This window comes from Geotrypetes seraphini, chromosome 5 (genome assembly GCF_902459505.1).
Source record: "Geotrypetes seraphini chromosome 5, aGeoSer1.1, whole genome shotgun sequence".
NCBI classification, from domain to species: domain Eukaryota; kingdom Metazoa; phylum Chordata; class Amphibia; order Gymnophiona; family Dermophiidae; genus Geotrypetes; species Geotrypetes seraphini.
This window is the reverse complement of record NC_047088.1, coordinates 68,108,876-68,121,555: the sequence shown is the minus strand read 5'-3', so window position 1 is coordinate 68,121,555 and position 12,680 is coordinate 68,108,876. Positions and strand designations below refer to the sequence as shown.

The window sequence follows — 12,680 nt, the reverse complement described above, 5'->3', positions numbered from 1 at the left end:
GTTGCTGCAACTGCTATTTTAGTTGGACTTGGAGGACAGCCGCAATACGGTCATACAAAGAAGGCACTGGTATCGCTTTCTTTTTCTGCAGTACCTGTGGTGCCGCTCGACGCCCAGAGGATGAGGAGGCCGATGAGGATGCACTCATCTCTATAGGGGCAGAGCGTTTACATGGACACCTCGAGGTCGGCAGGACTGGACTCTCTGCCACTGTGACCGGAGGGCGCTCCAGGGAAGAGGAAGGCTTCTTAGCCGGCTTACCTGGGGTGTGTGACACTGGAACGATGTCATGCAGTGTCGAAGAAGTCAGTGCAGGTTTCAAGGGGGCCGCCGACGTCGGGGTGGATGTCGAGGGATCAACCATGTCGGCAAAGAAAATAAGTTTTTGTTGAATCTGTCGGTTCTTTAAGGTGTGCTTTTTAAGAGAAGTGTTAACGCATACAAGGAGAAGCCCTATGATCCAGACCCAGGCACTGAAGACACCAATTGTGGGGGTCGGTCAAAGAGATGGGGCGCGCACACCGTTGACACTTCTTGAATCCCGGCTGCGGGGGCATGAAGGTGAAAACGGCCTCCGCTAAATCGAAGGCGGAGGCTTCGATCGTGGCAACAGACCCCAAGACGGAAAAAGAAAGAGAATAACATATATATAATTTTTTTTTATCGATTAAGAAACAAAAAAGAGAGAGAAGAAAAAAACTCAAGAATTTAACGTGCGAGCGGGAAGGCAAGGAAAAAATTTTCTCATCTTCTTAGCTCCGCAGAAACTAAGAAACTGGGGACCGTGCGCCTCCATCGGGCGGGAAGGCACTCGAGCATGCGCGGTGCGGCCTAACTAGAACTTTCTAAGTTCTTTGAGTGCAATCACTCTAAATTTGTCCGTACCGGGCTCCATTGGTGCCGTCACCCATCAGTTAAGAATATGCTACCTGCTTGTCCTGGGATAACTTAACAGTATCATTAATAGCCAATATAGGCTTCAAAAGGAGCTCAGAAACTACTCCCCAATAAATGGAAGCACAAATACAAATTCTTCCCAGCCCCCAAGGGCTGACAGGCATCCAAGAATCAGCAGACTGAAAACTGTAAGTAGGGGCAGGTAGGACAGGGTGGGAGTCTTCCTTCCTACTTTAAGGTAGTTTCAGATTTACATATTAATCATGAAGTATGTTTGCCTGCCTTTCAACTGACAGGTTCCAAGACAAGACCGCCTGTTGAAGAAACTGGGTTTGAGCCGAGTTCTTCTGCGTTATTTGGAGGTCACAAATGAGTTTCGTCTCTCTGATCATCTGTTTGTGCTGACTCATTCAGTTAAGGGTGCTCCCGCTTCTAAAGCCACAATTTCCACATGGATCCGTAGGGCCATTTCATCAGCCTACATTCTTCTGTGGAAACAGTCTCCTGTTTCCATTAAGGCATGTTCTACCAGAAATGTGGCTTCTTCATGGGCCAAAGCTAGATCTGTCTCCTGAGGAGCTTGCAGAGTAGCCACATGGTCTTCTCTGAACATGTTTGTCAAGTTCTACAGAGTGGACATGGTGGCAAGACAGGACTGACTTTTGGTTCCTCGGCCTTAAAGGTCGCCGCAGCAAGCCCACCCTAGTTTCTTGGAGGGCTGCTTTTGTGCATCCCTACTGTCTAGAACGTCTCACCTATCTATTGGAAAAGAGCTTACCAGGGTAAGCACAATCTTTTTCCAGTGCAATAGGAGACACATTCTAGACAGTAGGGATGTACAAAAGCAGCTCAAACCCAGTTTCTTCAACAGGCGGTCTTGTGTCTTGGAACCTGTCAGTGGAAAGGCAGGCAAACATACTTCATGATTAATATGTAAATCTGAAACTACCTTAAAGTAGGAAGGAAGAAACCAAAGAGAAAACCCGCCTCCAAAATGCAGAAGGGTCTCTGCAAGACAAAGCCTGCAGTTCTAACACGACGCACCAAAGTAACAGCAACCAGAAACACAAAGAGTCTTGAGCATCAAGTTCAAAAGGGAAACATATCAGAGGCTCAAAAGGAGCCTTAGTAAGATTAGACAATACCAAGTTAAGGTCCTAGAAAGTAAAAGGGTGCACCAGTGGTCTGACATGAGGAGCCCCCTTCATGAATCTAGCGACATCAGGATGAGAAGCCAAGGAGGACCGACACTCTCAGGACCCGAAGAGAAGCCACAGTGAAGCCTTTATCCAAACCAGCCTGAAGAAAGGTGAGAATTAGTGTGATCGGAGCTGAATAAGGGTCCATCTGGTCCTGGAACCCCAATGTTAGAAGGCCTTCCACACCTTAGCACAAGCCAGTGATAGACAAACTCATTAGTCAAAAGAGCCAAAAGTCAGCAGGAGTTGGTTTAAACTAGCTACTAACATTAAATAAAACCAATATCATAATAATAAATTTTAATTAGCGACAAAAAAATTTCTACCTTTTGTCGTTTCTGCTTTAATCATCTTGACTTAACTCACTTCTTTCTAGCCAGCATCTGTCCTCTCTCTTGTCTTCCATGCAGCATCAACCCCTTCCATGTCTGCCCTCTCCCTCTGCCATCCACTGTCCGCCCTCTCTCCATTCCATACGGCATCTTCCTTCTTTCTATGCTCCTTCCATAAACTGTCTATCTTGTGCCCCTTCTCTTCTTTGTACACGATTCATTTCAGCTGTGCCACCTCTCCATTTCTCTCTGTCACCACCCCCTCCCCTATGCTCTGGCATCTCTCTCTTCTCCTTTCCTTCCCACCCTAAGGTCTGGCATCTGTCTCCTTCCCTTCCCTGGCATCTCTCTCCTTTCATCTCTCCAACCCCATACATGCTCTGATATCTCCTCCTTCCTTTTCCTTTGGTCTGGCATACCTTCCTCCTTCCCTCCATGTCTTGGCATATCTCCCTCCCTCTCTTCCCCCATGCCCTGGCATCTCTTCCTCCCTCCATAACCTGGCATCTCCTTTCATTCATTCCTTTCCTTCCAATTGGGTGCAGCAATTCTCTCCCCCTCTGCTCCCTTTCCTCCTTCTGTCACCACATCCCTGGTCAGCAGTGCAGCCCTTAAGCGGGTGCTCCAAGGCCTGGCATCATGAACTTCTTCAGGCAGCAGCAGCATTCACAATTTGCTGCTGTTACCAGCTTTGGGCCTTCTTCTCTGTTGGGTCCTGCCTTCATGGAAACAAGAAGTAGGCAGGACTCAGCAGAGAAGAAGGCAGCAACAGCAGCTAATTGTAAACGCTGTTGCTGCCCGAAGAAGTTAAAGATGCCAGGCCTTGGAGCAACCAGGGTAGACCGCTTCTCTCCCTGTAGCCGGGGCCCCTCTGAAAAGGAACATTTAGCTCTCCCTCCCATGCAAACCCCACTGACCCACCATGAGATGACCAACAAAACTCCCTCCAGCACTCGTCAGCAGCCGCAGCACTCTATTCAGGATGCTTCGCAGTTCATGGCCTTCTGCAAGTGATTCCCTCTGCTACATCACTGATGATGTCATCAGTGATGTGGCAGAGGGAATCACCAGAAGGCTGCGAACTGCGAAGCAGCCTGAATAGAGTGCTGCAGCTGCCGACGAGTGCTGGAAGGAGGTTTGTCGGTCTTCTCATGGTGGGAGGGTGGACAGGGAAAGTCCAGAGTGATGATGCTGGAGGGTGGGGGGGGTGATGACTGCTGTGATCTGGCCCCGATGGCAGCCATTCTCAAAACTGCCGGTGGCTGCCCTGAAGCTTTCCCTCTGCGGCAATCTGCCCTATCAGAAACGGGAAGTTGCGGTAGAGGGAAGCCTTCGGGGCAGCTTGCGAGAACAGCTGCTGTGTCAGGGCCCTTCTGTAAAGGAAAATTTTGGCTACTGGTAGAGCCGCACTCAAGTGGCTAAAGAGCTACTTGCGGCTTGTGAGCTGCGGTTTGCCGACCACTGGAATAAGCAGACACCATGGATGACTTCTTAGACTTCAGAAGAGCATTAACCACTAGGGCAGAATATCCTTTATGGTCTAAGGCTGAACGCTCAAGAGCTATGTCGTAAGAGCAAAGTGATTGGATCTTTCATGGAAACCAGACCCTGCACGAGGATAGGTACTCAAGCGATGACTGACTTCTGCGCAAGCACATCAGATCTGTGTACCATGGTCTGCGAGGTCAATCTGGAGCCACCAGAATGACGCGGCCTGGATGAGCCGAGATCCTCTGAATGACCCGGCTGATCGGCCAAGGAGGCAACACATAGGAGAATCTCCAAAGGCCACTGGTGCACCAGAGTGTCAAGCCCCTCGCTTCCAGGCTCAGATCATAGACTGAAGAAACGATCCACTTTCTTGTTTCTTGCCGAAGACGGGCTGCCCCCAGTGCCCCACTATCACATGGAACGCCTCTGGGAACAGGACCCAAAGTGTCCAGATCCAAAGTGTCTGCTGAGAAAGTCTGCTTGAATATTGTTTCCTCCTACCACATGTGCTGCCATCAGCAGAGATTGACGCTTCGCCCAAAGAGAAAGATGGGCTTCCTGAGCCAGAGAAGTGCTGGCGATTGACAAAGGCTACTGCTGTTGCACTGTTAGAGAAGGCCCTGACCGCTTGGCCCTCCTGAGTCTTCTGCAATCTCGTCAGAGCTAGTTGAATAGCAAATGCAATGTGCTCCCCAGTCCTGAAGGCTGGCATCTGTCATTATCACAATCCAGGAGGCAATGTGTAGCGGTACACCCATACGGACTCATTGCACGAGATGCCACCAGAGTCCATGCTTGCTCAGGCTTCCAGAATCCAGGGTAGAAAGGCTTGCAAGGCATCCATGTGCAGAGCCCAGCGAGAGCAAAGCACGCTAAAGAGAACACATGTGCACCCTGGCCCACGACATTCAGCATTGAATCCCAGAACCTGAAGATAATCCAATGCCGAAGGTGCTGGCCGCTATAGAAGGGAAGAAATATGGGTACAGTTTCCGCCTGCAGGCTTCGGGGAGATAGATGCAGCAATCATCATGTCAAAAAGAACTCGTAAGAATATAAGAATTTGTCGCTGCCGGGTCAGACCAGTGATCTATCCTGCCTAGTAGTCTGCTCACGCAGTGGCCCCCAGGTCAAAGACCAGTGCTCTAAATGAGCCCAGCCTCACCTGCGTTATGTCCCAGTTTAGCAGGAACTTGTCCAGCTTGGTCTTGAAACCCTGGAGGGTGTTTTTCCCTACAACAGACTCCAGAAGAGCATTCCAGCTCTCCACCACTCTCTGGGTGAAAAACTGCTTTACGTTTGTACAGAATCTATCCCCTTTCAACTTTAGAGACTGCCCTCTCATTCTCCCTACCTTGGAGAGTGTGAACAGTCTGTCTTTGTCTACTAAGTCTATTCCCTTCAGTATTTTGAATGTTTCGATCATGTCTCCTCCCTTCAAGGGAAAAGAGACCCCCGTTTCTCCAATCTCTCACTGTACGGCAACTACTCCAGCCCCTTAACCATTTTAGTCTCTCTTCTCTGGACCCTTTCGAGTAGTACCGTGCCCTTCATGTACGGCGACCAGTGCTGAACGCAGTACTCCAGGTGAGGGCGCACCATGGCTGGTACAGTGGCATGATAACCTTCTCCGATCTATTCGTAATCCCCTTCTTTATCATTCCTAGCATTCTGTTCACCTTTTTTGCCGCCACAGTGCATTGTGTAGACAGCTTCATCGACTTGATCAGAACTCCCAAGTCTCTTTCCTGGGAGGTCTCTCCAAGTACTGTCCCGGACATGCTATATTCATGCATGAGATTTGTTACAGACATGCATCACTTTGCACTTATCCACGTTGAACCTCATTTGCCATGTCGATGCCCATTTCTCGAGCTTGATTATGTCACTTTGTAGATCTTCACAATCCCCCTGTGTCTTCACTACTCTGAATAACTTAGTATCGTCCGCACATTTAATCACCTCACTCGTCATACCAATGTCCAGATCGTTTATAAAGATGTTGAAGAGCACGGGTCCAAGCACCGAGCCCTGCGGCACCTCGCTGGTGACACTCTTCCAGTCTGAGTATTGCCCATTTACCCCCACTCTGTTTCCTATACTCCAGCCAGTTTTTAATCCACATGAGTACTTCACCCTCAATTCCATGGCTTGCAATTTTCCAAAGTAGTCGTTCATGTGGAACCTTGTCGAACGCCTTCTGAAAATCTAGGATATACAATGTCGGCTGGGTCATCCTTGTCTATCGGCCTGTTTACTCCCTCAAAAAAGTGCAGCAAGTTTGTCAGGCAAGATCTACCTTTGCTGAAACCGTGCTGTATGGTCCTCATTAAACAGTGTCCGTTATCAGTGTCTCTTCCATCTTTCCCGGTACCAAGGTCAGACTCAGTCTGTAGTTTCCCGGATCTCCCCTCGAATCTTTTTTGAAGATCAGCCTTATATTCGCCACCTTCCTGTCTTCCGGAATCTTTCCCAATTTGATCGACAGATTGGCTATTAGTTGAATAAGTTTAGCTATAGTCCCTTTCAATTCCTTGATGACCCTCTGATGAATGCCACCCAGTCCCGGGGATTTATCGCTCTTAAGCCTATGAATCTGCCTGCATACCTCTTTTATAGACTGACCGTCAACCCTGTCAGTTTCCCATCTTCATTTCCAGCATATAGCCCGATGGGGTTCCGGTATGCTGTGTATATCCTCTTCGGTAAAAACAGATGCAAAAAATGTGTTCAGTTTGTCTGCAATTTCTTTGTCCTCTTTTAGCACTGTTTATTCCATGGTCATCCAATGGTCTCACCGCTTCCTTCGCGGGTCGTTTCCCCTTAATATAATCGAAAGAATGGCTTGAAGTTTTTCGCCTCCTTGGCTATTTTTTCCTCCCAGGTATTCCAGCGATTGTGTGGGCATCAGATAGCTCTTCCCGAATTTGACAATCTAGCCCAGATCTTACAACCCTTGGAGCACCTGTTCCACATGGGGTGCTCATCGTCCAAGTAAGGGTGAACCTGGAGACCCATCTTTCGCAGGTAAGCTGCCACTACCAAACATCACTTTGGTGAAGGTCTGGGGCACTGTCACCAGCCCAAAGGGCAGTGCCTAGAACTGGTAATGCTGCTCCAGGACATGAAACTGCAAAATTTGCGGTGGGCCGGAAAAATGTGAATGTGTAAGTACAACTCCGTGAGATCCAGAGAGTCAAGAAACTCTCCTGGGGCCACTGCTGCAATGACCGAACGCATGGTCTCCCATTTGGAATCGGGGAATCTCGAGAGCCACATTCACTTGCAGAAGATCCAGAATAGGCCTCCAATCTTCTGAGCCTCTCTTTGGCACGACAAAGTATATGAAGTATCTGCCTGAGCTTGAGAGGTCAGGCGATAATGGCTCTATAGCTTGAATATCCAGCAAGCGCAGAATGACGGCTTGAACCCCGAGCGCTTTGTCCAGACTATCTGAAGGACAGTCCATGAACCAATCTGTCAGGGTCAAGCAAATTCCAGCTTGCAACCCGACCGAATGCCCAAGACCACTGGTCAGACGTAATGTGTATCCAGGCAGGAAGAAAGGCTGAGAGCCTTCCCTCTATGCGCCGAGAGGCATCCGTTGGCCTGGTGTCAATGAACTTTCTGGCAGAGGGTGCAGAACAGGAGGAAGAAAGCTGGGAATGCCTGTAGCCAGTATTTCTGCGTTGGAAGCCCTGCGAAAATCTCTGCAATGTGGCATTAGCATTTGGTCTGGAATGCCATGAGCCAAGAAAATTAGAGCAACCAGAACCCCTGAAGGGCCTGGATCTACTATCAGGAAGAGTCTTAAGGCGACGGTCCATCACAGAATCCATGAGGTCATCTAGACCTTTCCAAACAATAACTGCCCTTTAAAAAGGCAGCCTAGCCAAAGTAGCTTTGGTGGTGGAATCACCAGCCCATTGGCAAACCCATGGCATCTGGAGAGCAGAGATGAGTATGCCGACACCTTTGCCATATAATCTATCCCAGCCATCAGACGTTTGGGAGGGGGAGGGGAACAGGACGGGACTACTGCTGCACTCTCCAGGATGTGCCGCCGAAGCAGCTGCATCAAAAAGTTTTCAAGGATCACATCCACCCGGCGGTCTTGCATGTCCTTTAACACACCACTACCCTCACTAGTGAGAGAGGTGCTTTTAGTCACCTATGCCAACAAAGAATCCACCCTGGACTGACCCTACTGTGCTACAGGATACTAGCGGGACATAGCTCTAGCAATTTTCAGAGAACCCTCTGGAGTAGTGCTGTCTGATTCACGATTCGAATCGATTCAATAATAAATTTAAAAAAAAAGGCCGGCCTCCTGATTCGATGACCGACCCTTCCCCCCGTGCCTTCCTAAAGCGGAAGCGGCAGCACTGCCATCCGCTGCCACTTGAGGGGGGGAGGGTCAGTTGGAAAGGCCTGCATATTCCCCCAGCTTCCCCGCTTTTACCTTAAGCTAATACGGCAGCCTGCAGGATCACCAGTGCTGTAGTGATCCTTGCAGCTAGCTGCCCTTCGTCCTCAGCGGCATGTCCTTGCCCCTTCTCTGACATCAGGGTTAGGATTGCGGCAGAGGAAACGTGGCGCTAAGGACGATGGCAGCTGCAGGGATTGCTATAGCACCGGTGATCCTGCAGGCTGCCATATTAGCTTAAGGTAAAAACGGAGAAGCTGGTGGAACATGCAGGCTTGTGGGGGGGAGAGGCAGTATAACATTTTCTATACTTGTATGTTGAAGACTGCGAGACGCCTGCTAGGCCTGTGCAGAGGGAGGAGGAGGAAGGGATAAGAGAGAGTAAGAGAGGGGAGGGGAGATGACAGACCTGGGGTGAAGTGAAGAGACAGACCAAACCAAAAAGAGGGAGAGGTAAGCAGAGGAGAGGTGCTGGACTAATGGAGAGAGGGAGAGAGAAATGCAAGACTACAAGGGGAAGGGTACAAGAGGGACAGATACTGCTCGAAAGTACATGGGCAGGGTGCAGGATGGCTGGAGAGATAGGAGAAAGCCTGTACCTAGGGAAAGGGATACAAGAGGTAAGGAAGAGAGAAAGAAGAAGCTGGATATGGGGAGACATGAAACAGAGATAAGATGCTGGGCATGGATGGAGCATAGGAACAGGGACACAAGGGGGGACACTACTGGAGAGGTTAATAGGGACAGGGACACAGACGAGAGATGCTGGATCTGTGGATGGTGGGGTCCATCACTGCAACTGCCGGGGGATGAAGCTGGAAAAAAAAATAAAAAAAATAGGAAAGATGCCAGACCTCCGAGGGATGAAAGGTGAGGACAGAGATGGAAGATGGATGGTTAGCACGGAGAAAGAAGAAGGAGAGCCTGATCAGAAGACAACCAGAGCCTGGGACCAACATGATCTGAAAAATGACCAGACAACAAAAAGGTAAGAAAAATAATTTTATTTTCTGTTTTGTGATTACAATATGCCAGATTTGAAATGTGTATCCTTCCAGAGTTGGTGTTAGACCGCGAAAGTGAGCTAGGATTTAACAGAGAGGAAAAATATTTTTTGTTTGTTTATACCACAGGACCAGTGTGGGTAGGAGAGGGCAAAGGGTGTGAAGAGGCTATAAAATAAACCCACCAGGATGTTTTTAAAAAACTCCACTCAATTGGGCAGGAAAATCGAATCATTGATTCAATAGGCTGAATCTAATCGAAAAATTTTTTTCCTGAATTTCAAGCACTACTCTGGAGAGTCAAACTGCTCCAAAACCAGAACACTCATATCAGGGTGCTGACTGTGAGTGCATACCACATAACAAAGAGGAAGAGGAAAACAGAGCCGGCAGAGGGACTAAATTCAATTCCTGCAACGACTCAGAAATGAGGTCAGGCAGGGCTGCACACTTTAAATAAGCACAAGACAGTAGAACCATCCACAGGATCTAAGATCGCAAGTATCTGAAGATCCAGCACACAGCCCCTGATCGCCCTGCTCAGGAAGCGCTGTACCTGCATAACAATGGATCAGTAATGGAAACATCTGCATCCGAGTCCCCCAGATCAGAATCAGGTAGCACAAAAGCCACAGCAGGCTGAAGCGAGAATGTGCCCAAAGGCACCACACCACTAAAAAAATGCCACGGAGTCGCATTGACACTGTTCAGGGGGAGAACACTTGGTCTGAAATTGACCACAAAAGTTTTTTTTTTTTTTCTCTCTAAATTCATGAAAAAGTGTTGACTCCTGGTGCATAAAGTCACCCTTAGATGACTTGCACTTGCATTTCTTTGGCTGCAGAGGATCCGAAGCTTGGATGATGGAAGTACCAGGTGTGCCATGCCCCACCCCGAAAACAATGACAGCTGCCCCGCCGGGCTGAATGTTTGATCACCTGCTTTAGCAAGGGAGAAGTTGGGCTCCATAGCACCCCCCCCATGCCACACTGCATGTGAAGCAAAGATGCTCTAAAAGCGCTGAATTTGCACAATCCTGGCAAGAATCCACATGAGGAGAGCCTAAGGACTCCGTCCTAGCAGGTTTCCAGGCAAAAATTTGCAGTTTTGAAGAAGTAGGGACCTTTAGGGGGGGGGGGGGGGGAGAGAGATTGTTAAAAATCCAAGATGGCCCCATCAAAAAATTAACACCAGTAAAAACTGTGATTTTATGACTTTTCAAGAGGGGGGGAACATTCAAAACCCCACTTTTCCAACTTTCCCCAATGTCTCTCACAGGCCGTCACAGCCTGTGTACTCAGAAAGTTCATTACCACAATGCTGGGAATGCTTCACAAAGCTGATCTTTGGGATGCCACTCAGACTCCACCCCTGTAAACTAATGGATACGCACCAGGAAGGGCGAGGCACAACAATGCAGCCGGCACCCTGCGAGACCCCTCCAAGCCTCCTAAGGGCGTCTAAGTCTGCGCTCAACCCTCGATTAACAGAAAGTGAGACTACATCAGGGATGGCCCTGAGCTCCAGAGAATCTATGCAGACAGGTTAACAGGAACCCAGTGGGATAGGCCTGTCAATTATAGTCCGAAGTCTGAATTTTCAATCAGGCAGAGCTTCAAAATCGCTCCAAACACTTAAATACAGGGCTGCGGAGTTGGAGTCAGAGACATTTTGGGTACCTGGAGTCAGAGACATTTTGGGTACCAGAAACTGAAGAGTCGGAGTCAAAGGATTTATCTACCGACCCCACAGCCCTACTTAAATACCCGAAAAGTGGACAAAATTATCTCAAATTTAAAATAAAATGGGGAGAGAACACACATCTGCAGTCATGCGTGAAGATGGAGATACAGAGCCCAGTGAAGTATAACAGGCAGATCGTGTGGAATGGATTCTTTCTGCAGCACGAGTGAACAAAATTACTCACTTATTAAATCTCATGTTCTTGTGAGTGAGTGATCTATGCAAAACTTAAACCAGTATCTTTAATAAGTACAATAGCCAGGGAAATTGTGTTAAAAATTTGATCTGTTTACTACAGGGAGACTACAGTAGCACTCAATGCTATGACATCCTAACATTACAGAAAATATACAGAATATGCTTCATGCTAGAGAATGACAAGGGGACAAATTTGTCCCCGCTGCACAGGAACTCAATTTCCCCGTCCTGTCCCATTCCTATAAGCTCTGCCTTAACCACTTGTGTTTGAGGCTTATGCAGATGAGGATGAAGCTTGCAGAATGGGGCAAGAAGAAAAGAACTTGTGGGGACAGGAAAATGAGTTCCTACAAGGATAGGGAAAATTTTGGCCCCTTGTCATTCTCTATTTCACACTAAGCTACTTTTGATTTTCTTCACTTCCTCTGCCCATTAACACCTAGCTCTTACCTTATCTTTTTTGTCCTGGCGTGCATATGGAAAGCAAGGAATTACAGCGGTGACACGACAGGCTGAGGCAATCTTGCAGGCATTGATCATGATCAGAAGCTCCATAAGATTGTCATTAATTTCTCCACAACCACTCTGCACGATGTAGACATCCTCTCCACGGACACTCTCTCCAATCTCCACACTGCGTGTGAGTAAACAAAGTTTTGCTGAAGATTCAGATACTGTGATCAACCACAATTGCCCTCACTTGCCAGCTGATCAGCACCTACCAATGACTTTGTATGTTTCTTTCAACTATATGAAAAAGTATAGGACTTTCATTAGTCACCAAAACAAATGAGTTCAAATCAAATTAAACTCTAAAATCACATCGCGTTCCTCAGTATGCCACCCGTGATTAACGAATGGTAGCTGTCCTCATAGGAACCTTATCGTGTGTGATTTTATCTTTAAATATATTTTTTTACTTTTTTACTTTTTACTTTTTATATTTGTCAATAAGTTATAAAGTTTTATAAAATGCTTGTGCCTAATAATTTTAGCAACAATAGCATATAGTAGCAATTACTTAGCTTATATTTTAAAGACTGGGTCTGGTTCATTCCCCACCGACGCGTTTCATTACTTCATCAGGGTCGGGGAAGGAGAACGCTATAAAAAAACAGATAATAAAGTCATTTATATTTAACAAACCCAGTGTCGTTAGTAAATAGAACATAGTATAAAAAATTGCTACAAAGCTTACCAGAGCCATGTTATGTATTAGCTGAAGGCTAAATCCATAGTTAATGAACCAGAAAGGAAAAAACCCCGGTTCACAGAGAGCTAATAAGTCCAAAACCCCTGATCACCTGACCCAAACCTAGCCAATAGACACCCTGACTATTGACCTTTCACACATTTACTGCACTGCTCTTAATTACATTCATATGCTCAC

General features: G+C 47.6%; 1 protein-coding gene across 6 annotated transcripts in view; it reads right to left on the bottom strand.

Moving 5' to 3' along the window:
- Window positions 1–12,680, bottom strand: part of PRPS1 (phosphoribosyl pyrophosphate synthetase 1) — a 102,645-nt gene that overhangs the window by 72,266 nt on the left and 17,699 nt on the right. For 4 of the 6 annotated variants that reach the window (XM_033945330.1, XM_033945329.1, XM_033945333.1 and 1 more), the window contains one exon: window positions 11,741–11,924. In XM_033945330.1, coding sequence (XP_033801221.1) covers window positions 11,741–11,924 — 184 coding nt within the window. Of the gene's footprint in view, window positions 1–11,740; window positions 11,925–12,311; window positions 12,395–12,488; window positions 12,514–12,680 lie in introns of those variants that run through there. The other 2 variants (XM_033945331.1, XM_033945334.1) reach the window with 2 other exon arrangements.